General features: G+C 44.5%; 5 protein-coding genes and 1 non-coding gene across 7 annotated transcripts; 4 read left to right on the plus strand and 2 right to left on the minus strand.

The window, feature by feature from the left end:
* The first annotated feature begins 847 nt into the window (after positions 1-847).
* LOC9266851 (uncharacterized) lies at positions 848-2,899 on the plus strand. The gene has a single exon (XM_015789529.3). The coding sequence runs from the start codon at positions 1,136-1,138 to the stop codon at positions 2,588-2,590; it is 1,455 nt and encodes a 484-aa protein (XP_015645015.1). The 5' UTR covers positions 848-1,135; the 3' UTR covers positions 2,591-2,899.
* Positions 2,900-4,540: 1,641 nt separating this feature from the next.
* On the plus strand, positions 4,541-11,210 carry LOC4344376 (SNF2 domain-containing protein CLASSY 1). The gene is made up of 7 exons (XM_015790931.3): positions 4,541-4,690; positions 5,373-5,467; positions 5,614-5,864; positions 6,197-7,723; positions 8,060-8,170; positions 8,850-9,008; positions 9,101-11,210. Exons 2-7 carry the CDS (start codon positions 5,419-5,421, stop codon positions 11,006-11,008), a joined length of 4,005 nt encoding a protein of 1,334 aa, XP_015646417.1. The 5' UTR covers positions 4,541-4,690; positions 5,373-5,418; the 3' UTR covers positions 11,009-11,210.
* A 112-nt stretch (positions 11,211-11,322) lies between these two features.
* Positions 11,323-11,393, minus strand: TRNAG-GCC (transfer RNA glycine (anticodon GCC)). The gene has a single exon. It is a non-coding gene; the product is annotated as a tRNA-Gly (tRNA).
* Positions 11,394-11,816: 423 nt separating this feature from the next.
* LOC4344379 (eukaryotic translation initiation factor 2 subunit alpha homolog) lies at positions 11,817-14,334 on the minus strand. The gene is made up of 5 exons (XM_015792185.3): positions 13,710-14,334; positions 13,264-13,410; positions 13,085-13,189; positions 12,377-12,475; positions 11,817-12,080 (listed from the first exon to the last, which is right to left on the minus strand). Exons 1-5 carry the CDS (start codon positions 14,226-14,228, stop codon positions 11,934-11,936), a joined length of 1,017 nt encoding a protein of 338 aa, XP_015647671.1. The 5' UTR covers positions 14,229-14,334; the 3' UTR covers positions 11,817-11,933.
* A 122-nt stretch (positions 14,335-14,456) lies between these two features.
* Positions 14,457-19,290, plus strand: LOC4344380 (ubiquitin-activating enzyme E1 3). 2 transcript variants are annotated; one of them, XM_015792184.3, is made up of 7 exons: positions 14,457-14,661; positions 14,786-15,024; positions 15,292-15,509; positions 15,611-16,405; positions 16,480-17,348; positions 17,591-18,023; positions 18,537-19,290. In XM_015792184.3, the coding sequence occupies exons 2-7, from the start codon at positions 14,799-14,801 to the stop codon at positions 19,131-19,133; spliced, it is 3,138 nt and encodes a 1,045-aa protein (XP_015647670.1). In that variant the 5' UTR covers positions 14,457-14,661; positions 14,786-14,798; the 3' UTR covers positions 19,134-19,290. The 2 variants fall into 2 exon arrangements, with proteins under 2 accessions (XP_015647670.1, XP_015647669.1); XM_015792183.3 differs by lacking the exon at positions 14,457-14,661 and having other exon boundaries at positions 14,760-15,024.
* An 878-nt stretch (positions 19,291-20,168) lies between these two features.
* LOC4344381 (protein MALE DISCOVERER 2) lies at positions 20,169-23,132 on the plus strand. Its single transcript, NM_001403277.1, has 6 exons — positions 20,169-20,467; positions 20,564-20,603; positions 20,894-21,354; positions 21,447-21,637; positions 21,777-21,909; positions 22,113-23,132. The coding sequence occupies exons 1-6, from the start codon at positions 20,380-20,382 to the stop codon at positions 22,700-22,702; spliced, it is 1,503 nt and encodes a 500-aa protein (NP_001390206.1). The 5' UTR covers positions 20,169-20,379; the 3' UTR covers positions 22,703-23,132.
* The last annotated feature ends 487 nt before the right edge of the window (positions 23,133-23,619 follow it).

Raw genomic sequence — 23,619 nt, forward strand, 5'->3', positions numbered from 1 at the left:
CCTTGAGGTGATGTAATACACATTTGAATTATTAAACGTAAACTAATAACAAAACAAATAACATATTTCATCTGTAAACTACGAGACGAATTTATTAAGCCTAATTAATCCGTCATTAGTAAATGTTTACTGTAGCATCACATTATCAACTCATGGCGTAATTAGGCTCAAAAGATTCGTCTTGTAATTTACATGTGTAAATTGTGCAATTGATTTTTTTTATCCATATCTAATGTTTTATGCATGTGCTCAAACATTTGATGCGATGAAATTTTTTGGGAAGTTTGAAGGACACTAAGAGCCCTTTTGAATTGCAGGGTTGAAAAAATGGAGGATTAGGAAAAATACAGGATTCTGATAGGAATTGAATTGTAAAACAGAGGATTGCAAAACACAGGAATAGTCGTTTGATTTGAGCGCAGGAAAAAACGCAGGAATCGGACGAGAGAGATAGACTCAAAGGAAATTTTCCAAGAGGTTGGAGCTCTTGCTAAATTTCCTCCAAAATCCATATGCAATGTGCTATTCCATAGGAATTTTATAGAATTTAGAAAGCTTCAATCCTTTAAATCAAAGAGGCAAATAGAAAATTTTCTATAGGATTTGAATCCTATAAAATTTCTATATAAACCCTTTGCCCTGCACACTGCCTTGGTATGTACTACTCCTAGATGCGTTGCAAAGTCCTTGACTGGGGAGAGGGGGCATCATCTGAAAAGAAAAAATAAGGCAATGGCAGAAGAGTAATATCCGGAGGAATACGAGGACGAAAGGCCACCGCAGAGATGGGGCCCACCATAGCCAGACTCCCAAGGTGGTAAGGAAAGGAAAGGAAAGGAAAGGAAACGGCCTCCACTCCATCTCCATGGATCGTCTCCGTCGCCCCCTGAATTCCCGACGATGAGATCGATGAAGAGGCCGGGAATTCACCTCCAGATTTGAGGGGATCGATGGTGGAATCTCCTTCTCCCTTTCCCACCACCACTACCACTTCTGCTGCTGCTCCTCCTCCTCCTCGTCGGCGGCAACCACCACCTCCCGCCGCTAGCCTGCCTTCCCCCGGCTAACCTCGCCCTCACTCACTCCACTACTACTTTTCCTCTTCCGCCCCGCCCCCTACATCCTAGATCCATCCATGCTCATGCTCATGGACCCCCCCGCCCGCAGCCGCAGGTGCACTCTCCTCACGCGGGCCCTCCTCCTCGCCGTCGCCGCCCTCGCCCTCCGCCTCATCTACGCCGCCTTCCTCGCCGGCATGGCGCTCTACCCGCCCCTCCCCGCCGCCGCCGTCCTTGGCTCCAAGACCTACCTCCACTCCGCCGTCGCCACCCCCGACGCCTGGCGCACCCGCGACTGGCGGAAGGCCGTCGACTACCACGCCACCCTCCTCGCCCCCCACCTCGCCGACGGCATCCTCTCCCCGACCTCCCGCGCCGTCTGCCTCGGCGCCGTGCAGGAGGCCCTCGCCATGCGCGAGCTCGGCGTCTCCACCGCCGTCGCCGTCGCCAGGAAGCGCTCCCCCCCGCTCGCCGTCGCCGGGAACGACCGCCGCCTCCCCTTCCAGGACTCCTCCGTCGACTTCGTCTTCGCCGCCCGCGCCCTCGACTCCTCCAAGCGCCCGGCTGACCTCGCCGCCGAGTCCGCGCGGATCTTGAAGCCAGATGGACATCTCGTCGTCCTCACTACCAGCGCCGCCGACGCATTCAGCCTCCGCGCGCTCCAGGCACTCCTCCCCTCTCTCCGCTTGCTCCGATCTCGCCAGATCAAAGGCCCCGACGACTCCACCCTGCGGGAGCTCGTCTTCCAGAAGATCCAGGACTCCACTGACGATCCTGTAAACAAGTGCACAATTGGGGATCACAAGCTCCAACTCCTCACACATGCGGAGCCACTCATCCAAGAGGAGCCGCGCAAGCCATGGATCACGCTAAAGCGGAACATCAAGAACATAAAGTATCTCCCAACTCTCGCAGACATCAGCTTCAAGCGCAACTATGTGTATGTTGATGTTGGCGCCCGTAGCTATGGCTCCAGTATCGGCAGCTGGTTCCGGAAGCACTACCCCAAGCAGAACCATACATTCCAGGTGTTTGCCATTGAGGCCGACCCGGCCTTCCACTCTGAGTACGCCGCAAAGAAGGCTGTCACGTTGCTTCCATATGCTGCTTGGGTCAAGAATGAGACCCTCAATTTTGAGATCAATGCTGATCCCGGGAAGGAGGATGAGGCCAAGGCTAATGGCCGCGGCATGGGCCGCATCCGCCCCATGGCTGGCAAGAAGATGTCCGGTGAGGTGCGGAGTGTCCCGGCATTCGACTTTGCCGAGTGGCTCAAGCGCACGGTGTCGGAGCAGGACTATGTGGTGATGAAGATGGATGTGGAGGGGACAGAATTCGACTTGATCCCAAGGCTGTTTGATACAGGCGCAATCTGCTTGATCGATGAGCTGTTCCTCGAGTGCCATTACAACCGATGGCAGAAATGCTGCCCTGGTGAGCGGTCGCCCAAGTATCAGAACACGTACGATGAGTGCTTGGAGCTGTTCAGTTCGCTCAGAGAGAGCGGCGTTCTTGTGCATCAGTGGTGGTGACTGCTGGTGAATTCCACTTTCAGAATTGTTGGTTGCAGATAGAGCTGAAGCATTTGAGATGGCAAAAGGGGTCTCATGCTTCTACTGGAGTATTCAGTTTCCAAAGTAAAGTTATTCTTTTTTCTTGTGAACATAGGAGATTGAGAGATTGAATTGTTTTGTGTTAGTAGATGTTACGTTCTGTAGTTAAACAAAAAGAGTTAAGGAAAGGAAAAGAAAGGTAACATTTGTAACTGCACTCCCAGTAAAAAAAAAACCTTCTGCGGATTGCCATTGTTATCATTGACAAAGTGAATTACTGTTTCCTTACTGAACTGTTTTAAATTCATCTGCCTTATTTCTCACAGCTCCATCTACTACTCCAGTCTGTAACATCTGTGTTGCTGTCTACTATATGGTATTTGAAACTGTATCTGTTTGTTACATCATCAGTTTCAAAGACCACCTCTGTTTCAGAAACTGCAGCAATGCTAGTAGTACAAGGCACTTCAGTTACAGGTCTCTTTTGATCCGAACAGAAAAGCCAGTTACTACTAGAAACCATGCATATGCAGAAGTAGTTGTATTTGTCTTGGATCAGGTCTATTTACATGCAGCCTGAAGAACCTGGTTTTCTTGTCATGGATGTTTATTGGTGAGACCAGACAGATAGTGTACGAGCTGCTCTAATAAGGGTAATCACATGCCATGCAGTGGCAAACTTATTGCTGTAAACACCCTCGTTTAATTAGGGAGCACTTCATCTTTTTTGCCTGTAAAGATGACTAGAGACAGGATGGAGGCTGCTTAGGAATGCTTTCCTTCCTTTTTTGCTGCGTAGCAGTAGTAGTAGTATGGATTATGGAACAGGGTGCTGCTGCTGGTCATGGCTCATGGTGATGGCGACCTGTGAAAGATTTCACAGAAGCTGGAGCCATCTGAAAGTCACAGTCACGGACTGAAAGAAGTTGGCTGTTTGCTGTCTGAACTGTATCTCCTACATTTGCATATGTGCATTTTCCCTGTTAAGATGCACATGTACATGCTTTGTATCAGACCGACCGGTTGTCGTATGTTTCTGTTTCATACATACAGACACGGTATTGTGTTGTCGGTACAAACTACTAAGGGCCCCTTTGAATCAAAGGATTTATGTAGGAATTTCATAGAATTCAAATCCTATAGGAAATTTTCCTATTTGGCCCTTTGATTCAAAGGATTGAAGCTTTCCAAATCCTATGAAATTCCTATGAAATGACACATTGCATGTAGATTTTGGAGGAAATTTAGCAAGAGCTCCAACCTCTTGGAAAATTTCCTTTGAGTCTATCTCTCTCATCCGATTCCTGCGTTTTTCCTGCGCTCGAATCAAACGACTATTCCTGTGTTTTTCCTGTGTTTTGCAATCCTCTGTTTTACACTTCAATTCCTGTCAGAATCCTATGTTTTTCCTATTCCTCCGTTTTTTCTACCCTGCGATTCAAAGGGGCCCTAACTGCTGGTCATCTGCTAACTCCACAGTGATGAGGCAAGGTTGGTGGAGGTGAATTAATCCAGTAAATACTAGTACTCCTACTAACACAAGAGTAAATACTACTACTGACACAGTTTCTTTTCACAGCTGCAGGGAGGATTGTCAAGACAAATCAGCATTCATTGTGTTGTGTTGCTAATCTCAATCTGAGGGTGTGTTTAGTTCACACTAAAATTGAAAGTTTGGTTAAAATTGAAACGATGTGATGGAAAAGTTAGAAGTTTATGTGTGTAGAAAAGTTTTGATGTGACGGAAAAGTTGAAAGATCGAAGAAAAGGTTTGGAAGCCTCAATATCAGTAGGACACGCACGGATGATTCAATTCACGGGGGAGTAGCATTGGCATTGGCATTGGCACCGTGCGTGCTGCCATGTGTTGCCTCGGCTCTGCACAAGAGCACAGGTGCCACCACCACGAGTTTCTCAATCCAGTTGGATTCATTGGATGCACCCACCATCAACAGATGACCAGACACACACAAGTTACAAGTACACAACGCAAGCAAGCAAGGTCATCCTCCTCCTCGGCTTCTCCGTTGCTCTCCCTCAGAATCACTTATTACTTGTTCATGGTCATGGGTGCTACAGGTAACTCAGCTCAGCCCTCCCCTCCCTTTCCTTTGTGTTTGCTCATCACCCTCAACAGTGAGCTAGCTGCCTCCAAATCTCCATTGCCTGCGTGATTGACTGCATCCTCTTCCTCCTCCTGTTTTCGTTTTCGTTTTCCTTTCCGCCCCCAAGAACCTGCCCTTTCTTTTCTGCTGCACATATTACTTGCTCATTTCCGCTGTCCTTGTTTTATGTATTGATGACGCATCGCCATTTTTATTATTGACCTGCTTCAACCAGAATGTCTGCTTGACTGTTCCTCTTCTTCTCCTCCTCTCTGCACCTCCAACCTTTTCATCCATCTTAGGATGGACCGTTTCACCAGATAACTACTTGCTCTTCTGGGTGGGTCGCACAAAGAAAATAAAGAACGACTAGTAGTCTTTAGTACTGCAAACGTTGTGCCACACAAGCAAATGCGCTATAGGAGTATCTACTAATAGTCTTTATGATTTGTTGTTGTACATGATAATATTCTCACTGAAAAGCAGATGTGTTTTGTGCCGCGATCTCAACATTTTGGATTAGCTGATAGCTTCAGACTCTCTGTTCATGTTTTTCTTTTTTAAAATAAAAAAAAGATAGTAGAATTTGCAAATATATTTTCTGCATCATTTTCTTTCCAGTGTGAAGTAAGTTTTTTCTATATTCTGCTTAGCAGGGAATTGAATTTCAGATCATAAGATTTAACCAATATTGCTGACAAGATGCTCAAGGGACCTGTGGACCATCGGAGCCATCCCATCAGTGCAACTCGTGAGCATTACATTTCAGTACAAATATTCGTTGAGCGAGCATGTCAATAGTCTATAACATTGCCATGATCAAACAAGAGATGTCTTCTTGTAAAATAATGGTCGGTAATATGCAAGATCAGCTTAGAATCTATCCTTTGCTTGCAGCATTTGAGGTGTTTTATGATGGATCATGGCATGGGGTAAATTGTATAAGGATAAGGAACGGCAACCTGTTTGTTAAATTTATCTACTCTGGATCAACAGTCGAGCATAATGTTGATGGGGATTGTCTACGCTTACGGTCGAGAAGGGCGACTTGTTCTGATTGTTCAAATGTTCTCAAGCCAGGTGTTGATGTCTGTGTGCAGTCATCTCATACACCCGAAGCAAGTTCACAAGGAGGAACAAACGCTTCTGTATGTTAATTTACTGTTTGTTTTGTATACTCCATCCATCCCTAAATATAAGGGATTTTGGTTGGATGTGACTTATCCTAGTACAACGAATCTGTACAGCCTTCACGCCCAGATTCATTATACTAGAATGTGTCGCATCCAACTAAAATCTCTTATATTTAGGGACAGAGGGAGTATGTTTACATATATATTGTGTCCATATTTAATTTACTGTATGTTGATTTACACATCTTTCACATGTCCATACTGTGGTATATTTAGAAAAGAACTGTATGATTGCAAGTATATTTATGCCATCTGATAGCATCTTATCTCTTGATTTGTTTTGGTAGGTGTTACTGCGTCATGATGCAAGGCTTATCACAATCAAGAAGAATCATCAAGAAGATAAGTGTCTCTGCTTGTTTGTTGTTATACTCTACAAGAACCAGTGTCCTGGCAATGCAGAAAAAGTGATAACTGATAGAAGAGCAGAGGTAGTAACCATAAACGATATTTTCCTCCTGCAAAAGCTTCAACCTGAGGTCCATGAAGGAAGCATGAAATGGAGTTTTTCAAAGGATCGCCTCTCTCTTAATAAAGGCAGGCTAATAAGTGCTAGATTCTCCTCAGAAATTACACATCTGATAGTCTTGTCGATCTTGAGGGGAATGGAATTCAACATCAAATTGGTAGAAGGCCAGATCGTTTATCAAATAATCAAAGGAGATCAAGCACAATGGAATCTTGATTCCATGGCCATCCCTCCAGGCTTCGGGAATACAATGGAGATAATATCATTCCAATTGCGTGATGAGGCCTTGCGCCCAACAATCACAAATATCCCTATCACTCATGTGAAAAAGAACAATATCACAGAAGACATGAGATTCACTGTGAAGAGTGAAATGGATAGTGAACTGGATAGGGCATTAGATGTTGAGATCTTGTATGAGCATGTGGATCTGAGGCGTTCAAAGCGCTTGAAGACTCAGCCAGATCGCTTTACAAGTTACGATACACCTAGGTTCCTTAGTGGCTACAAGAAGAAAGAAGCAAGTTCATCACCCACCAAGCATGTAAGGGGAGCTGTGCATTGTGATTCACCGGTAGACGATTCCAAAAAAGAAGTAGAATCATGCTGTGTAGAGATTCCAGGGAATGTTACACAGAAGCAAACAGGTGTACACTCTCCCATGGTCGATGAAAAGTCAAACTCTCCAGAAGGACAGCATAAGAACACAACTAAGAGAACTACATGCTCTCTTGTGAAGGAAAAAGCAAGCTCTCCAGAAGGACAGCATGAGAAAACAACAAAGAGAACTACATGCGCTTTGCCTGTGAAGGAAAAAGCAAGCTCTCCAGAAGGACAGCATAAGAACACAATAAAGAGAACTACGTGCTCTTTGCCTGTGAAGGAAGAGCCAAGCTCAGTGGAAATAGAGGAGAAAAGCTCAAAAGAGCAAAGTGCACCGGAGTTTCACATTCCACGGACACCTGCACAGAATAAAGAGAAGCATAATCGTCCTCCTTTCTCATGTAAGCCGAAGCTATTTACTTCATCAGGCACCCTTGGTGTTAACTGTGAACCAGCATTCTGCCAAAAGGTGGGCGGGAAAAGAAAGAGGCACATGTGCGAGAGAGAATACAAACAAATGATTGACCAATGCATAGGAAACATTGAGAGTGAAATGGAGAGGGACTCTATGTTTAACTTCGATGCCAATATGATGAATTACGTTCAGCATTCTTATCGAGAAGAGGATTTTACATGGCCACCTTCTGCTGATAACCAAGAGGTGGAGGAGGATGAGCTTGAAGAACTGTGGAAAGAAATGGATTATTCACTGACGACATTAGCACTTCTTGAGCAAAAGCAGGTGCGGTGATTTCTACTGCAAGTTTTGAGCTTCCTTCTGCATGAAGCTAAAATTTGGAACATAAAAGCAATTGTTTACCTCTTTGGCTATGAACATTGTTATTCTACCATGTGTCACTTAGGGTACAGAAATAGAATGGGAGATCCATTATTATACTATAACTCTATAAGTAGAAAATCAATGCGTCAACAGATGCGCCAGCTGGTTCATAGCCCGTGCATATTATTTAGGACTCAATTAGAACAAAGAAAATTACATAAGTTTTACATCAGTTAGTTCAATAATCATACTTTCAGAAGGATCTCTTAATGTATTTTAATTTTGTGTTTGTTGAAGGTGATGGCTCAAAGTAGGATAAACATGCTGGTGGATAATTTTGATGGGTTGAGGCTGGATTGTTTAACTTTGACGGATGATTACAGATGCTATTATCAAAAAAAAGAAAAGGTAATTTTTCTTAAATTGCTGTGATTTCATAAAACCTGGAAGTTTTGCATATAACGTTTTTAGAATGTGTAGTGTTAGCAGAAAATACATATTGTAAAAAAAATGGTTATTAGGATCACAAAGTTCGATCCAATCTTTTACATCATTTATATTTTCTATTTATTGTATTTATTTTATAGAAATATAGGGTATCAATGTGGTCAGGGTACTTGCCTCAATTTCTGATTTAATCTGTAGGGTGCAAAATAATTTGTTCTTCTTTCTTTCTATTTTTTTATTTTCCTCTACTTTTGTTTTGTCCCGACTTCTGATTTAATCTGTAGGGTATATACAAGCATTTATTAAGAATTCTGTAGCATTTGTTAAAAAAATGAAGTATGGTATTTTTCAAACAAGCTTTTAGTAATTGGTTTTATCAATATTCAGTAATCAGTACTTCACCTGATTATATGGAGTAGGAATGTTATGCCCTATTTGATCACTCAGGCTGATTATTTTTGCTGTTAGGGTATACAGTGAGGTGTTTATGCATAAAAACTATAGGTCAGAGGAATCCTTAGCAGTATTTGTTGCAATGTTGCTGGCGTAAATTACTTAACCTCCTTTATTTGGAAACATGTACCTTCGTTTTCTTTTAGCCTCACATGATAGTAAAACACTTTAGTTTTTTTTTTTTCAGTTTGCAGAGTCAGGATCAGTTAATGAGAGCACCGATTATTTTGGAAAAGTTGGAGGAATACCATGCCATCATGAATGCATACTGGATGAGGAGCTTGGACTAGCATGCAGATTATGCAATGTTGTATGCACTGAGGCAAAGGATATATTTCCAGAAATGGTAGGTCCAATTTTTCAATCAAGCAAGTATTTATTCATTATTTTCACTTTTTAACACATTGACTTGATGTATAATTTATTAATTTCATGCAGTTCAATGGAAATGACTACAAGGACAGACCTGGATGCAGCAATATTTGCCTTGATGATGATATACTTGATCCTTCTCTTCTTGCAAACTTGGCACCAGAGTTGTCAGAATTGAAGAACTCAGGGAGCGTGTGGAGTGCAATATCTGATCTTGATCCAAAGCTGCTTCCTCACCAGAGAAAAGCACTAGATTTTCTGTGGAAAAATTTGGCGGGGTCGATACAGGTTGAAGGAATGGATAACTCAAATGTCAGTACAGGTGGCTGTGTGATAGCACACACTCCTGGATCTGGGAAAACACTGCTGCTTATCTCATTTCTGGTGAGTTACATGAAAGCTCACCCAAGAAGCCGGCCATTGGTCCTTACTCCAAAAGCTGCAATTCATACATGGAAGAGAGAATTTGAGAAATGGGGCATTTCACTTCCTTTACATGTGTTCCACCATGCTAACAGAAGTGGCAAGCCGTTGGGGGCAATGGATTCTAAACTGCGGTCGTTATTAAATAATTTTCACAGACCAACCTGGACAAATATGCGCCTTATGGATTCTTTGGACAAACTATTCAAGTGGCATGCACATCCAAGCGTCCTCCTCATGACATACTCATCTTTCTTAGGGATGACGAAACAAGACTCAAAAGTGCGAAACCGATACCGAGAATTTATCGCAGAGGTCCTGATGAACAACCCTGGACTCTTGATTCTTGACGAGGGGCACAACCCAAGAAGCAACAAGTCCAAGTTGAGGAAGCTGCTGATGAAGGTGAAGACTGAGTTCAGAATCCTCTTATCTGGCACGGCCTTCCAGAACAACTTTGAAGAGTACTTCAACACCCTATGTTTGGCCAGACCTCGGTTTATCGGTGATATCATGAGTGAACTAGTGCCAGAGAGGAAAAGAGAAACAGTTGGCAGGAGAGCCAAACATCAAGAAGCAGTGGCACGCCGCGCCTTTGTGGAGAAAGTGGGCCAGAAGATTGAGTCTGACAACAAACATATCAGAAGTGATGGTATCAGTTTGCTAAACAAGCTTACTCGTGGATTCATAGATTCATTCGAGGGAGCGAAGCTGATCAACCTTCCAGGGATACATGTGTATACCGTGTTCATGAAGCCCACGGACATTCAGGAGGAGATGCTGGCAAAGGTAACAATGCCCAAGCTCGGGTCGTCCCGGTTCCCTCTAGAGGTTGAGCTGCTCATCACGATTGGCTCCATCCATCCTTGGCTCATAAAAACGACGAAGGCCGTCAGCACCTTCTTCAGTCCAGCCGAAGTGAAGAAGGTTGAGAGGTACAAGCGAGACTTCGCGGCGGGGTGCAAGGCCAAATTTGTGATCGATCTGCTGCACAAGTCGTCGTTCAGAGGGGAGAGGGTGCTGATATTCTGCCACAACGTGTCCCCGATCACGTTCCTGGTGAAGCTGATAGAGATGGTGTTTGGGTGGCGGCTCGGGGAGGAGGTGCTGGTGCTTCAGGGTGATCAGGAGCTGCCTGTCCGGTCCGATGTGATGGACAAGTTCAACGGCGACAGCGCGGGGAAGAGGAAGGTGCTGATCGCGTCGACAACGGCATGCGCGGAGGGGATCAGCTTGACAGGCGCGTCGAGGCTGGTGATGCTGGACTCGGAGTGGAACCACTCCAAGACGAGGCAGGCGATCGCGCGGGCGTTCCGGCGTGGGCAGGAGAGGACGGTGTACGTCTACCTCCTGGTGGCATCTGGGACATGGGAGGAGGAGAAGTACAACAGCAACAGGAGGAAAGCTTGGATGTCCAAAATGGTGTTCCTGGGACGCTATGTTGATGATTCCTCGCAAAACCGTGTCACTGACATCGATGATGAGGTCTTGAAGGAGCTTGCCGATGAAGATCACACCGGCACCTTCCATATGATTGTCAAGCAAGACTGACCCTACTTGTACCTACTAATATTAGTATGAACTACGACTTACAACTGCTACTGTTAGCTCTTAATTAGTACTAGTACCTCCTTAGGAGGAGGTGATGGCCTGATATAAAATGTACTGCTACCATCAGGTATCAGGCACCTCAACCTTCAACTTCAACTAAGTGCACTTCTCCTCCACAGAACCAAAAGTTCAGGTTGGTATACATGTATGCTATGCTAGCTATGCACTGAAACAACAACAACAAAAAAAAATGGTTGATATACATGTGTGCCATGCTAGCTATGCACTGAAACAACGACACAAAAAAGGTAAAATGCACCAGCCGGGAATCGAACACGGGTCTGTACCGTGGCAGGGTACTATTCTACCACTAGACCACTGGTGCCTTGATGAACATGTTGGTTAAGTCCATGGATTCAGGCAGCATTCGGAGTAAGAAAGTAGCATCAGGTTGCAACAGGAAGCACAACATCCAATCGTTGATAGCTGCCTCTCCTCGCTGAGGCCAAAACTTGCAACATCCTCCATTCCACCTGTACGTGTTTTTACATTTCTGAATGACAACTGAACTCAACTAGGGGAACATGTGCATTCATGCATATATGTACACTTGAGACGGGGCTACCTGAAACATTCAGGCAGCAACACAAGTAAAAATGCCCAATCCTCCAACTAACACAGACGCACAGTGGTCAACTATTTGGTGCGACCATCATCTTTCTTAATGCTGTGCTGTCCTGGCAAAACTTTCACCAATATTGACATATACATAGTCAGAAATGATTAGCCCTAAATCGATGTGAGCCTTGACTACTAGTAACCGTTTCTATCTCACCAAAATCTGTGCTAAAACGTACTGGTCAAACTACCATCCCTCAAGCTGCGCTGTACAATTTCTCTCATCCAGCCCGAATACTGTTACTGATCACTGCGAACCAACGCCGGTCTTTGTAAGATCTACATCGCCCATGCCTGTGTCCTCTTCGCTGTCCTCATCACCATCAACTTCTTCATTGGCTATTTTCAGCTTTTCTATGTCATCCATGAACAGCCTATCCTCTCTCTCGCTCACCTGCATGTGCAAACGACATTCACTTAAGCACACAAATCTGAATAGTTTCACAATAAGGATATTCAGTTTTACAAGATGCCTACACAAAGACATAATAGATCAACATGTCCCAATACTTTGATGAAACAGTTTTTCTAAGCCTATATAAGTGGGTGAAGACGCCACCTGAAATTAACTTTCACTCTCAAAAACTATAAGCTACAGTCCTCAAGGGAGCACCTACCAAAAGCCTTTGGAGCCAAAGGTATAAAGCACAGGGAGGATGTAAAGCAGAATCAGGCAATGGGGGAACTTACAGCTCTAGGCGCTTCCTTTACCACCAATTTCCCCTTGTGTTTTTCAATTGTCTCGCCACAAGCTTTTATCGCATTGTTAAGGACTGAGATCCCTTGGTGCTGTTCACAACATAACAAATCATGAATAGCCCTAAAACCAAATTGATTGCAGCAAACTAATAGAGATGAAATGAGAAATGGACAATGGTAGATGTGACATGCTACTTCTAAATTGAAATATAGGCAAAGAAAAACAGATCAAAAATCAAACATCAGCATGTTTTGTCATCTATACAAATTGGTTGAGTCCACAAAAGTATCCTGGAAAAAAAATAGCTATTGCTTATAACAGCAAGTTCGAAGTGAAAATACCAGTTTATATACACATATAAGCAATACCTATATGCATATATAAGCAATATACCAGTTTGGCGAGAATAGACATTGCTTATACACGCATATACCAGTTCAGTGAGAATAGACATTGCTTGCAATCAGCAAGTTCAAAGTGAAGGATCCTACAGACTCTGCCTTTGCATCACATAATGAGAGTATAGAAGAATATACATGTCTGCATACAGAAACCTACATATAAGAGACAAGGCATTGCATGCTCAAGAAGCTATTCTCAAATAACCAGGTCTAAATAAACATACTGGCCCACCACGTAGCGAAAATCAATCCAAAGGTCCATATTAACTGCTCAAATGAAAAGGAAAAGACAATAACCTTGTCAAGAGTTTCAGTGGTCAGGACATAAAGCGGGGCAGCGACTAGCTTGATCTTCACAGGGCAATCCTTGTTTCCAGCTGCTTCAGCTTTCCTCATGGCTTCCTGCAAACTGAACATAATCAGCAACCCACAGAGGCATTTGGAATCCAAACTCCATTGATGGAAGCGAACAGAACCTGAATGTGGAGAACACCATCATATTGGAAGCATTTCATGTCGATATCAGCACGTATCTTGTGCGGTTGTGGCGTCATTCTCCTCCTTATGTTCTTAATAAGGGCATCCTTGATCTCTGGGGTGACAGCAGGCAGGGTCTTAGTCACCTGTATGAAAATGCAGGACATAGCAGTCTTAATAAACATATGTTTCCAATGTACATACATGCATAAAACAAATAGAAATAATTTTAAGAGCACATGGTTAGGATAAATTCCATATGCAGATCAAGTCCAACATACATATCGAAAGGACCAACCTATCTACTAGAACACAAACAAATCTCTGAATAATTAACTGATCTTCAAGGGGCAAGTGTGAATAAACAACAACGAGCACAATAACCGGCAGCGAAAAAGCGGTGGTGGTGGTGGTGGTGCGGATTGAGGAAGGCGCGGGCACGAACCTCCTGGTCGTCGGGACCAGTCTCCGTGAGGTCGTAGGTGAGCGAGTCGAGGATAGCAGCATCGGGGTCGGCGACGATGAGCTTGAAGGCGTCGAAGGCGTGGCCGTAGGTGCGGTAGAGCGGCCAGGCAATGCGGTGGTAGAGCGGCTCGAGGTCGAGGTGGAGGGTTTCGGCGAGGTGGCGCATGATGGAGTGGACGAACTTGGACTTGCTGTAGCGGTCCTCGCAGGTGCGGCGGTCGTGGTGGGAGACCCGGCGCTTGGAGAGGTCGATGTAGCCCTTGTCGTGGTCGACGCGGAGGACGACAGCGGGCTCCTGGCGGCCGACCTTGATGAGGGAGGGGATGGAGCGGATGCGGCGGCGGGAGAGCTCGGAGTAGAGGATCATGCCCTCGATGTTGTTGTACTCGAGCAGCGAGACGTAGGCGCCCAGTTCGGCGAGGTGCTTCACCTGGATCATCACCGCCGTCTCCACCTCCGGGAACGGCGCCTCGTACATCCTGCACTCCAGGTTCGGCATCGCCGCCGGTAGTCGCTCGCCGGAGCTAGGGCGTTGGAGGAGGAGGGGATTTCGGGGGCGGGGCGGCCGCGGCGCGGGGTTTGGGTTTTTCGGTGGAGGGGGAGTCGTGTCGAGTTCAAGTGTTATCTGTCGCACGCTCGCTCGCTCAATAATGTGTGCGTGACCTGGGCAAGTGGCGGTAGCAAGAGGAGGGTATAAATAGGCGAGGGTCTCATCACCGCCGCCGCCGCCGCCGCCTCCTCCTCCTCTACACTGCTTCTTCCTCTCTCACTCGCACTCCCCCACTTTTCCCAACCCAAGAAGCTAATCCTCCTCCAACTCCAAGGGGAAACGGAAACCTAGCCGCCACGCTAAGCATCTCGTCTCGTCTCCTCTCCGCGGAGGAGGAAGATCCCTTCCTTTCCCTCGCCGGTGAGGTCGCCGCCCGCCACAGGTAAGCATCGCATCGCATCGCATCTATTCCGATTGTGCTACTACTACTTATGGGGGATCTGCGCTGTTTCATGTTCCAATCTCAATCTGGACTTGGCGATGAGGTGCTTACGGTTTCTGCGCAGGGGCTTGCTCTCCATGCTTCCCACCAACAAGAGAGCCGCCGGCACGGACGACGACCGCCCCACCGACCCCAAGAGACCCAAGGTCGCCCAAAACGGGAGCACGAATGGAGTGGTGGTGCCGGAGATTGACGAGGACCTGCACAGCAGGCAGCTCGCCGTCTACGGGAGGGAGACCATGCGCCGCCTCTTCGCCTCCCATGTCCTCGTCTCTGGCCTCAATGGCCTCGGTGCAGAGATTGGTTCGTCTTTCTATCCACTCACTCTGTTCGTCCTCTGTTTCTTTCTGTTCCAGATTGCTTTCAACTGTCTCCTCATCACAAGTATGCAACATGGATTCGATTCTATAACAAAATCATGTCCCCGCATCATTTTTTTTTTCCGATTTTAACATGTATTCCGTAGAATGGATTCGATTGTAACTTGTTTATGCTACCTTACTTCAGTTTCATATATTGCCAACAATATGCAACTCTCGTGTATTAAACAAATGTGTTGCGTTCCTGCAGCCAAGAACCTTGCTCTTGCTGGGGTCAAGTCCGTCACCCTACATGATGTGAAAAACGTTGAGATGTGGGATTTGTCTGCCAATTTCTTTTTATCTGAAAATGATATTGGCAAAAACAGGGCTGCTGCTTGTGTATCCAAGCTGCAAGAGCTCAACAATGCTGTTCTTGTCTCTGCTCTAACAGAGGAACTGACCACAGACCACCTGTCTAAATTCCAGGTTTGTTGCACTTGCAGTATCTTGCCATATGATGAATGGTCACATATATTCCATGCATCTCTGATATGCCTGTCTAACCCATAGTTTTATCTGGATGGCAGGCTGTTGTTTTCACCGATATAGGTTTAGACAAGGCCTACGAATTTGATGACTACTGTCACAGCCACTGCCCTCCTATTTCCTTCATCAAAGCTGAAGTTTGTGGTCTCTTTGGTACTGTCTTTTGTGACTTTGGACCAGAGTTTACCGTTCTTGATGTTGATGGTGAAGACCCACATACTGGTATAATTGCATCCATCAGCAATGACAACCCTGCGTTGGTGTCCTGTGTAGATGATGAACGGCTTGAGTTTCAGGACGGTGATTTTGTGGTTTTCTCTGAGGTCCATGGTATGGCTGAGTTAAATGATGGAAAACCAAGGAAGGTTAAAAATGCAAGGCCATTTTCATTTTGCATTGAGGAAGATACAACTAAATATGACATGTATATAAAAGGTGGAATCGTTACACAGATCAAGGAGCCAAAGATACTACGATTCAAGTCACTAAGAGATGCTATGAGAGATCCTGGAGATTTCCTTCTGAGTGACTTCTCTAAGTTTGAACGTTCCCCCGTGCTTCACCTAGCATTTCAAGCTCTGGATAAGTTTAAGAAAGAATATGGACGCTACCCTGCTCCTGGTTGTGAGCAGGATGCTCAAAGTTTCCTTAAGTGTGCTGCTGATATTAACGAAGCCTTAACTGATCACAAGCTGGATACAATTGATGAGAAGTTATTCAGACATTTCGCAAGTGGTTCTCGAGCTGTTTTGAACCCTATGGCTGCAATGTTTGGTGGTATTGTTGGTCAAGAAGTTGTGAAGGCATGTTCAGGAAAATTCCATCCTCTCTACCAGGTTTGTGTTATGACTCATCTGTTGCTTTTATGATAATCCATTGACCCTGTCTGATAGAACTCAATTTTATGTAGTTCTTCTACTTTGATTCTGTCGAATCCCTGCCAACGTATCCACTTGACTCTGAAGACATCAAACCGTCAAACAGCCGCTATGATGCTCAGATCTCTGTATTTGGTTCCAAACTTCAGAAGAAACTGGAAGAGGCAAATACTTTTGTTGTGGGGTCTGGTGCCCTTGGATGTGAATTTTTGAAGAACCTTGCTTTAATGGGAGTGTCTTGCAGCCCTAAGGGAAAGCTAACTATAACAGATGATGATGTCATTGAGAAAAGTAATTTAAGCCGCCAATTTCTGTTCCGTGACTGGAATATCAGGCAGGCAAAGTCTACTGTGGCCGCTGCAGCTGCCAGTGCTATCAACCCCAACCTCTGTATTGATGCTCTCCAGAACCGTGCTTGTCCAGATACAGAGAATGTGTTCCATGACACGTTCTGGGAGGGTTTAGATGTTGTCATCAATGCGCTTGATAATGTTAATGCCAGGATGTATATGGACATGAGATGCCTGTACTTCCAGAAGGCATTGTTGGAGTCAGGAACATTGGGTGCAAAGTGCAATACGCAAATGGTGATTCCTCACCTTACTGAAAATTATGGGGCTTCAAGAGATCCTCCAGAGAAGCAGGCACCAATGTGCACAGTCCATTCTTTTCCGCACAATATTGATCATTGCTTGACTTGGGCACGCTCTGAGTTTGAGGGTTTGCTAGAGAAGACACCAGGTGAAGTAAATTCATTTCTCTCTAATCCGGCTCAATATGCTGCTGCCATGAGGAAGGCAGGTGATGCCCAAGCTAGAGAATTGCTCGAGCGTGTTTCTGAATGTCTTGGCAAAGAGCGTTGCAGTTTGTTTGAGGATTGCATAAGATGGGCCAGACTGAAGTATGTCTCTCCTGCTTGCCATTGCTATATTATTTTTATTATATTTTTGTTGGCCCTTTCTTCTTGACAAGAAAGATTAGTTTAGCCCACTATTAATAAATTGTCTGAGTTAGTCCTTTGCACTGTTAAATCAGCTTTTGTGTTTCCTGTGAAGACTAGTACAGTTAAGGCTGGTGCAATTTTATGGCTCCGTTTTCCCTTTTCACAAGTTGAAAATTTTCCTTTTGTTTTGTTCTTGGCAGATTTGAGGACTATTTCTCAAACCGTGTGAAGCAGCTCACATTTACCTTTCCTGAAGATGCTGCCACTAGTACGGGTGCTCCTTTCTGGTCTGCCCCCAAGCGCTTCCCTCGCCCACTGCAATTTTCAGTCTCTGATCCCTCCCACATTCACTTTATTATGTCTGCTTCAATACTGAGAGCTGAGTCATTTGGAATTGCTATACCGGACTGGGCAAAGAACACAAGTAAGCTGGCTGATGCAGTAAGTGAAGTTGCCGTTCCTCAATTTGAGCCAAAGAAAGGGGTCAGTATTGTGACAGATGAGAAAGCTACTAGCCTTTCCAGTGCCTCAGTTGATGATGTTAGTGTTATTGATGACCTTCTTGCTAAGTTGGAAGAATGTGCCAAGAGGTTACCTCCAGGATTCCAAATGAAACCTATCCAATTTGAGAAGGTTAGTATTTTAAGTACAAGTTTCTGCAAGTCTAGGTTTAAGATACTTGTTGATATATATCCACCTAGTTCAATATAGTTCAAGTGTCCCTAGTTACACTGGATCTGTTGTTTTTCCACTTCCTTGCTGATGTTTGATATATCGACGTACCACATCTCTAGTCACTTGTAATGCATGGCTTGTACTTATTACCATCGTTATTAGTTAGCACAATATTTCAAATCATGGCTTCTGTACTTTGGAGATGTATGTATGTTAGTACAATCTGGTGAATCGTGAGGATATGTATTTGGTTATTAGCTCCTTGTTCTTCCTTAGAATGACATATTAGAAAATTTTCTTCCTCTTGGTTGGCTGTGTAGCTTCTGTTGTCCATATGCATACAACAGAAATTCCTATTTCCTTGAACATGAAAAGCTGATATACTAGCAATGTTTGTGTCGAATGTTTGCCACCCTCAAAAACTACTGATGCATGAGCTATTTGATATTAAATTTCGCTTTGCTTTTACAGGATGATGACACCAACTTTCACATGGATCTGATCTCTGGATTTGCAAATATGCGCGCAAGGAACTACAGCATTCCAGAGGTTGACAAATTGAAGGCTAAGTTCATTGCTGGAAGAATCATCCCAGCTATTGCAACTTCAACAGCGATGGCGACAGGACTGGTCTGTCTTGAGCTATACAAGGTTATTGCTGGCGAGCACCCCATTGAAGACTACCGCAATACATTTGCGAACCTGGCACTGCCACTATTCTCAATGGCTGAACCTGTTCCACCCAAGGTGATGAAGCATCAAGACATGAGCTGGACTGTATGGGACAGATGGTCCATCAAGGGCAATCTGACTGTTGCTGAGCTCCTGCAATGGTTCAGCGACAAGGGCCTTACCGCTTACAGCATTTCCTGTGGCACTTCGCTGCTGTACAACAACATGTTCGCAAGACACAAGGAGAGATTGAACAAGAAGGTGGTAGACGTGGCCAGAGAAGTCGCCAAGGTGGATGTTCCTGAATACAGGAAGCATTTGGATCTTGTGGCGGCCTGCGAGGATGATGATGGAAACGACATCGATATTCCTCTTGTCTCAGTTTACTTCCGATAGCTAGTCAAACCTCCCCTAGCAGCTGAGCTGATCAGAGGAGAACAAAAAAGAAGAAAAGAAAACATCGCTACTCTTAAGATTAGTTCGGTCATAGACTCATTAAGATTAGTTCACTTATAGACTCGCAAAAAATGAAAAATATGATATAAGTTGCTTATTTGGCGTTGCTTGATCCCTTGGTATTTATTTATTCGTAGTGCTCATGACATGCAGTAGTTTTTCATTTTCTGGTGTCATTGCATATGCTGCTTGTTCATTCACTCATTCAGGAGTAGTGCTCCTAACGGTCGACAATGTAGTAGATCTTGGATGATTACGACTTAAATGTAGGTCAATTCCAGGGGAGTTGTGCGTTAAAGAAATGCGGTTGCTAGTCATGGTCAACTACTGGGATATGATGGCCCCAAATCCAATCCAAAATTTATGTCAAAGTATAGTGATGTTTGATTTTCCTTCTTTTGGATTGAGATCAAATGCAATCCTAACTAGGACTTCCTTTCCTAATAATACTGTTTTAATTCAGAAATTCCTGAGTTCATCTTCCTATATGTAAGCCTGCAACGATTTGGAGTGGGCCCTTATATGTCTATGATACATGGGTCTAGTGACAAATCCTTTATCACCACTCATAAAAGTTGTAAATAGTTAATTATTCTCGATTTGGAAGGATTTATATTTTGTTTCAGTTGCAGCTCGCACTTGGAATGAAACGATGTTATGCATAGTAGTATGCACAGTAGCAGTAGGAGGAGGAGTATTATTTTGAGATGCCAGCAACCGGAGACGAATAAAAAAGAATAAAGAGAAGATGGGCGGAAGTACAAAGGTTGGTGTAAATCTGTCCCCAAGCCTCCAGGGGGAGGGTGGGTTGGTTGGCTGTGAGCCTGTGATTCCATACATTGTGATTAGACTAAGAAACAAGAGCATTAAACACCAGATAATGAAATCACTAATAATAATAATAATAATAATAATAATAATAATAATAATAATAATAATAATAATAGAGTAATAATTGGCGCTAATCTGCCTGCCTAATGGTACTACTAAGCTGTGCGGTCGCCTTCGTCCTCGATTTTCTTTCTTTGGCCGCGTGCGTTCAACCTCTACCGCGTTTGCTCGCTCTCCTCTCAGATCCCAGCAACCATTCGCCACTTCAAGCTTTGCCTCCTCCTCCATCTCTGATTGGCTTCCCATGCCACCGCCGCCCTTTCTTGTTGCTTTTCCTTGATCGATCTGGTGCCTAATGGCGCTGCCTTTGCTTCGCCTGCTGCTGCTGCTTGTGCTATCATCGGTTCCTCTCTCTTGCCAGCTCGCCCACTCTACTGCTGCAGGTTAATTGGTGCCCTTTTATTTCTTTCGTTTGGCCCCTTGGCTAATTCGGTTGTGCTGCTGATTATCCTCATTGTTTCTTGGGTTGATTTTTGCAGACACACAGAATTGGGGACAGACCTCTGTTGTTCATCTTAGGTGAGAATGTATTTACAGACTTTCTTTTTTTCTGCTGGGCAACACTGGCAATCTATTCTGGCATTAATCTCTCTCTCTTTCGCTACTTCTTGATTTGGTCGGCCATTCCATGTGGAATTTGTTTGTACGAATTTACGATTTATTTATTTATTTATTTTCGATTATCGAGATCGATGCCTGTGATCTACTTCATTACGATTTAGACAGCTTAATTTTACCGTGAAGAGGAGGCATACTAAAAAAGGAATTTCCTTTCTTTTGCTCTTGCTTCTTGTGATTTCAACTTTCAGAAATGCACATACTAGAAAATTACTTGGCCTATTGGACGATATCAGTGGTAGAACTGGAAGCCTACATGCTCTTCTTCTCGAGGAGTCACCTAAACAAGCTCCTCCTCATCATCACAATAGGCACGGGGGGCATCACAGAGCAGCACATACACCAGCACCATCGCCTGCACCATCCCCTTCTCCATTCACTGCTCCACCTAAATCAGCCTCACCTGCTGCCATAACAATCCCCATATCTCCTTCAACCCCACAGCCAAAGGCAGAGAGTAATCCTGCTGTTGAAGATGCTCCGGCTCAACCTAGGCATTCCTGGAGAAACTACGGTTTGGTCACAGCAGGAAGTGCAGTTTTCCTTGTCATGACAATAGCATCTGTTATTTACTGTCGAGCTAAGAAAGTCGGAACTGTCAGACCTTGGGCCACGGGGTTAAGCGGGCAATTGCAACGAGCATTTGTCACAGGTACACGCTTCCTCTACATGTATATTTTGTGTGTCTTATATCTAGTATTTCAGTTACACCTTACACCATGACCCATCAATCTTTTATCCCAGGTGTACCTTCATTGAAACGGTCTGAGCTGGAAGCAGCATGTGAGGATTTCAGCAATATAATTGGTTCTACATCTAGTTGCATGTTGTACAAGGGAACTTTATCAAGTGGAGTTGAAATAGCAGTTTTGACAAGTTCAACAGAATCCGGGAAGGAATGGTCAAAAGAATGCGAGTCACAGTACAGAAAAAAGGTAACATGTGCTCATAACTTTTAGGATATCCCCTAAAATACAAATATGTTTTCTGTGGTGCAAATGACTTTTCTCAGAAATGTGCGTATGCTTTTTCTCATCTTTACTGTGCGAATGGCTGAAATGGTTATGATTTCAGATCACAAATTTATCCAAAGTTAGCCATAAGAACTTTATGAATCTGCTCGGCTATTGTGAAGAAGAGAATCTTTTTACCAGAGCTATGGTGTTTGAGTATGCTCCAAACGGGACACTTTTTGAGTATCTCCATGGTAAGCCTGCCCCTGTTTACTAATCTGTTCCTTTTATTCCATGTCATTTCTTTGATTTTCTGTGAACAGGGTAATTCCTGTATCACATATATCGCTTCAAATATTATACTGGTAAAATCTGCGAATTTCGCACACTACAGAATGCAACCCCGTATGATTATTGATATGGCATTTTGACAATGCCTTTGATTGTGTTGCTGCAGTCAGGGAAGCTGAGAACTTGGACTGGATGGCACGGGTTAGGATATCGATGGGAATAGCTTACTGTCTAGAGCACATGCATCAGCTGAACCCACCTGTTGTGCCAAGGAACTTCAACTCGACAACTATATACCTGACTGATGATTTCGCTGCAAAGGTTTCAGATCTTGATTTCTGGAACGACAGTAAGGGATCCTTCAATTCTGCTACTTCTGATGAAACCGTCATGGTGGAGATAGATAGCATGGTGCATCAATATGGCATAATACTGCTGGAGATATTGACCGGAAGAGTTCCCTACTCTGAGTCAGATGGGCCACTGGAGCATTGGGCATCTGGTTACTTTGAAGGCAAGATGACTCTTGCAGAGCTGATTGACCCAAGCCTGGGATCATTCCCTGAAGACGCTGCGCGTGCATTGTGCGATGTGGCGAGGTGGTGCATTGAGCCAGAGCCGAGCAAGAGGCCGCTCATGTCACAGGTTGCAGGTCGGATGAAGGAGATCACCTCCCTGGGGCCTGAGGGAGCGACTCCAAAGGTGTCGCCGCTATGGTGGGCGGAGCTGGAGATCATGTCTGGCCAAGCTACCTAGCTATGCTGATGTCAACACCACCAGCAACAGCAATTGATTCCCCAATGTGATATAGTAGCAAATTCTTTCATTTCTTTTCTTGTTTGTTAATCATCAAGACTACTCAAGAGTTTGGTGGTTGTGGTTATAGTTATATATGTATACATACAAGGTGTTTTGAGCATTGTAACTTGTAAGCATGCAAACGTGTGAAGGAAGGAAGGAAGGATGTATCATGTTGAGTTTGTTGGCAACATGTGGCAAGTAGCATGCATGATAGCACTGAATAATCCAGCTAAGGCCATGGCAACAAAACTAGTGATGAGAATACTCTGACTTTGAATGAGAAAATACTTCTGTGTCTCTTGGCAACTTGTTTCAGCTACTGGCCTTTTCCTAACTCGGTTGTTGCAAGATCAACAAATGTCAATAAAATGCTGGTGATATCCAATAACGTGTGAAGGAAGCTAGGAGTGATCATGTTAATAAGCTCGTTAGCAGTTTTATTTTTTTCAGACCGAAATGAAATTATTCAGACGATACCATATATGGATTAGTCAGAGAAAAGGACCCTAGATGAAATGAAATAATCAGAAAACTGGCGTGATGGTATCCTCGGCGCAGTTGGACTGTGCTTGATCAAATTCGGCATTGGCAAACTCTATACCAGTCAGGACAGTTGGGCATTGGTTGTGAGTGGGAATCAGTAGTGCCAGTGTGTAAGAAGAAGTTTGCGATGCAGAATCCTTGCCTTGAGGTGGCTCGAAATGTAGTTCGTTACAAGAGTAGAGTAGCAGTAGCTTGGCTGGTCCACGGCGGAGAGCCCAGCAGGGTCCCTTGCAGGCGCGCTGAGAATTGAAGCCGAACCAGAGCTTGAATTCTCAGCGCCATGGAAGAAGCGTCTACTTGGATCCAACTGTGCTTCATCGTACTATACG

This window comes from Oryza sativa, chromosome 7 (assembly GCF_034140825.1).
Source record: "Oryza sativa Japonica Group chromosome 7, ASM3414082v1".
Classification (NCBI taxonomy): Eukaryota; Viridiplantae; Streptophyta; class Magnoliopsida; order Poales; family Poaceae; genus Oryza; species Oryza sativa.

Coding starts and splice junctions, on each gene's coding strand:
- LOC9266851 (XM_015789529.3), top strand. CDS start 1,136: ATGCTCATGCTCATGGACCCCCCCGCCCGCAGCCGCAGGTGCACTCTC.
- LOC4344376 (XM_015790931.3), top strand. CDS start 5,419: ATGCTCAAGGGACCTGTGGACCATCGGAGCCATCCCATCAGTGCAACT. Junction 7,724..8,059: donor CACTTCTTGAGCAAAAGCAG/GTGCGGTGATTT, acceptor TGTTTGTTGAAG/GTGATGGCTCAAAGTAGGAT. Junction 8,171..8,849: donor ATTATCAAAAAAAAGAAAAG/GTAATTTTTCTT, acceptor TTTTTTTTTCAG/TTTGCAGAGTCAGGATCAGT.
- LOC4344379 (XM_015792185.3), bottom strand. CDS start 14,228: ATGCCGAACCTGGAGTGCAGGATGTACGAGGCGCCGTTCCCGGAGGTG. Junction 13,411..13,709: donor CTGGTCCCGACGACCAGGAG/GTTCGTGCCCGC, acceptor ATTTTCATACAG/GTGACTAAGACCCTGCCTGC. Junction 13,190..13,263: donor ATGGTGTTCTCCACATTCAG/GTTCTGTTCGCT, acceptor TTCAGTTTGCAG/GAAGCCATGAGGAAAGCTGA.
- LOC4344380 (XM_015792183.3), top strand. CDS start 14,760: ATGAGGTGCTTACGGTTTCTGCGCAGGGGCTTGCTCTCCATGCTTCCC. Junction 16,406..16,479: donor AATTCCATCCTCTCTACCAG/GTTTGTGTTATG, acceptor AATTTTATGTAG/TTCTTCTACTTTGATTCTGT. Junction 17,349..17,590: donor ATAAGATGGGCCAGACTGAA/GTATGTCTCTCC, acceptor TGTTCTTGGCAG/ATTTGAGGACTATTTCTCAA.
- LOC4344381 (NM_001403277.1), top strand. CDS start 20,380: ATGGCGCTGCCTTTGCTTCGCCTGCTGCTGCTGCTTGTGCTATCATCG. Junction 20,468..20,563: donor CGCCCACTCTACTGCTGCAG/GTTAATTGGTGC, acceptor TGATTTTTGCAG/ACACACAGAATTGGGGACAG. Junction 20,604..20,893: donor ACCTCTGTTGTTCATCTTAG/GTGAGAATGTAT, acceptor TTCAACTTTCAG/AAATGCACATACTAGAAAAT.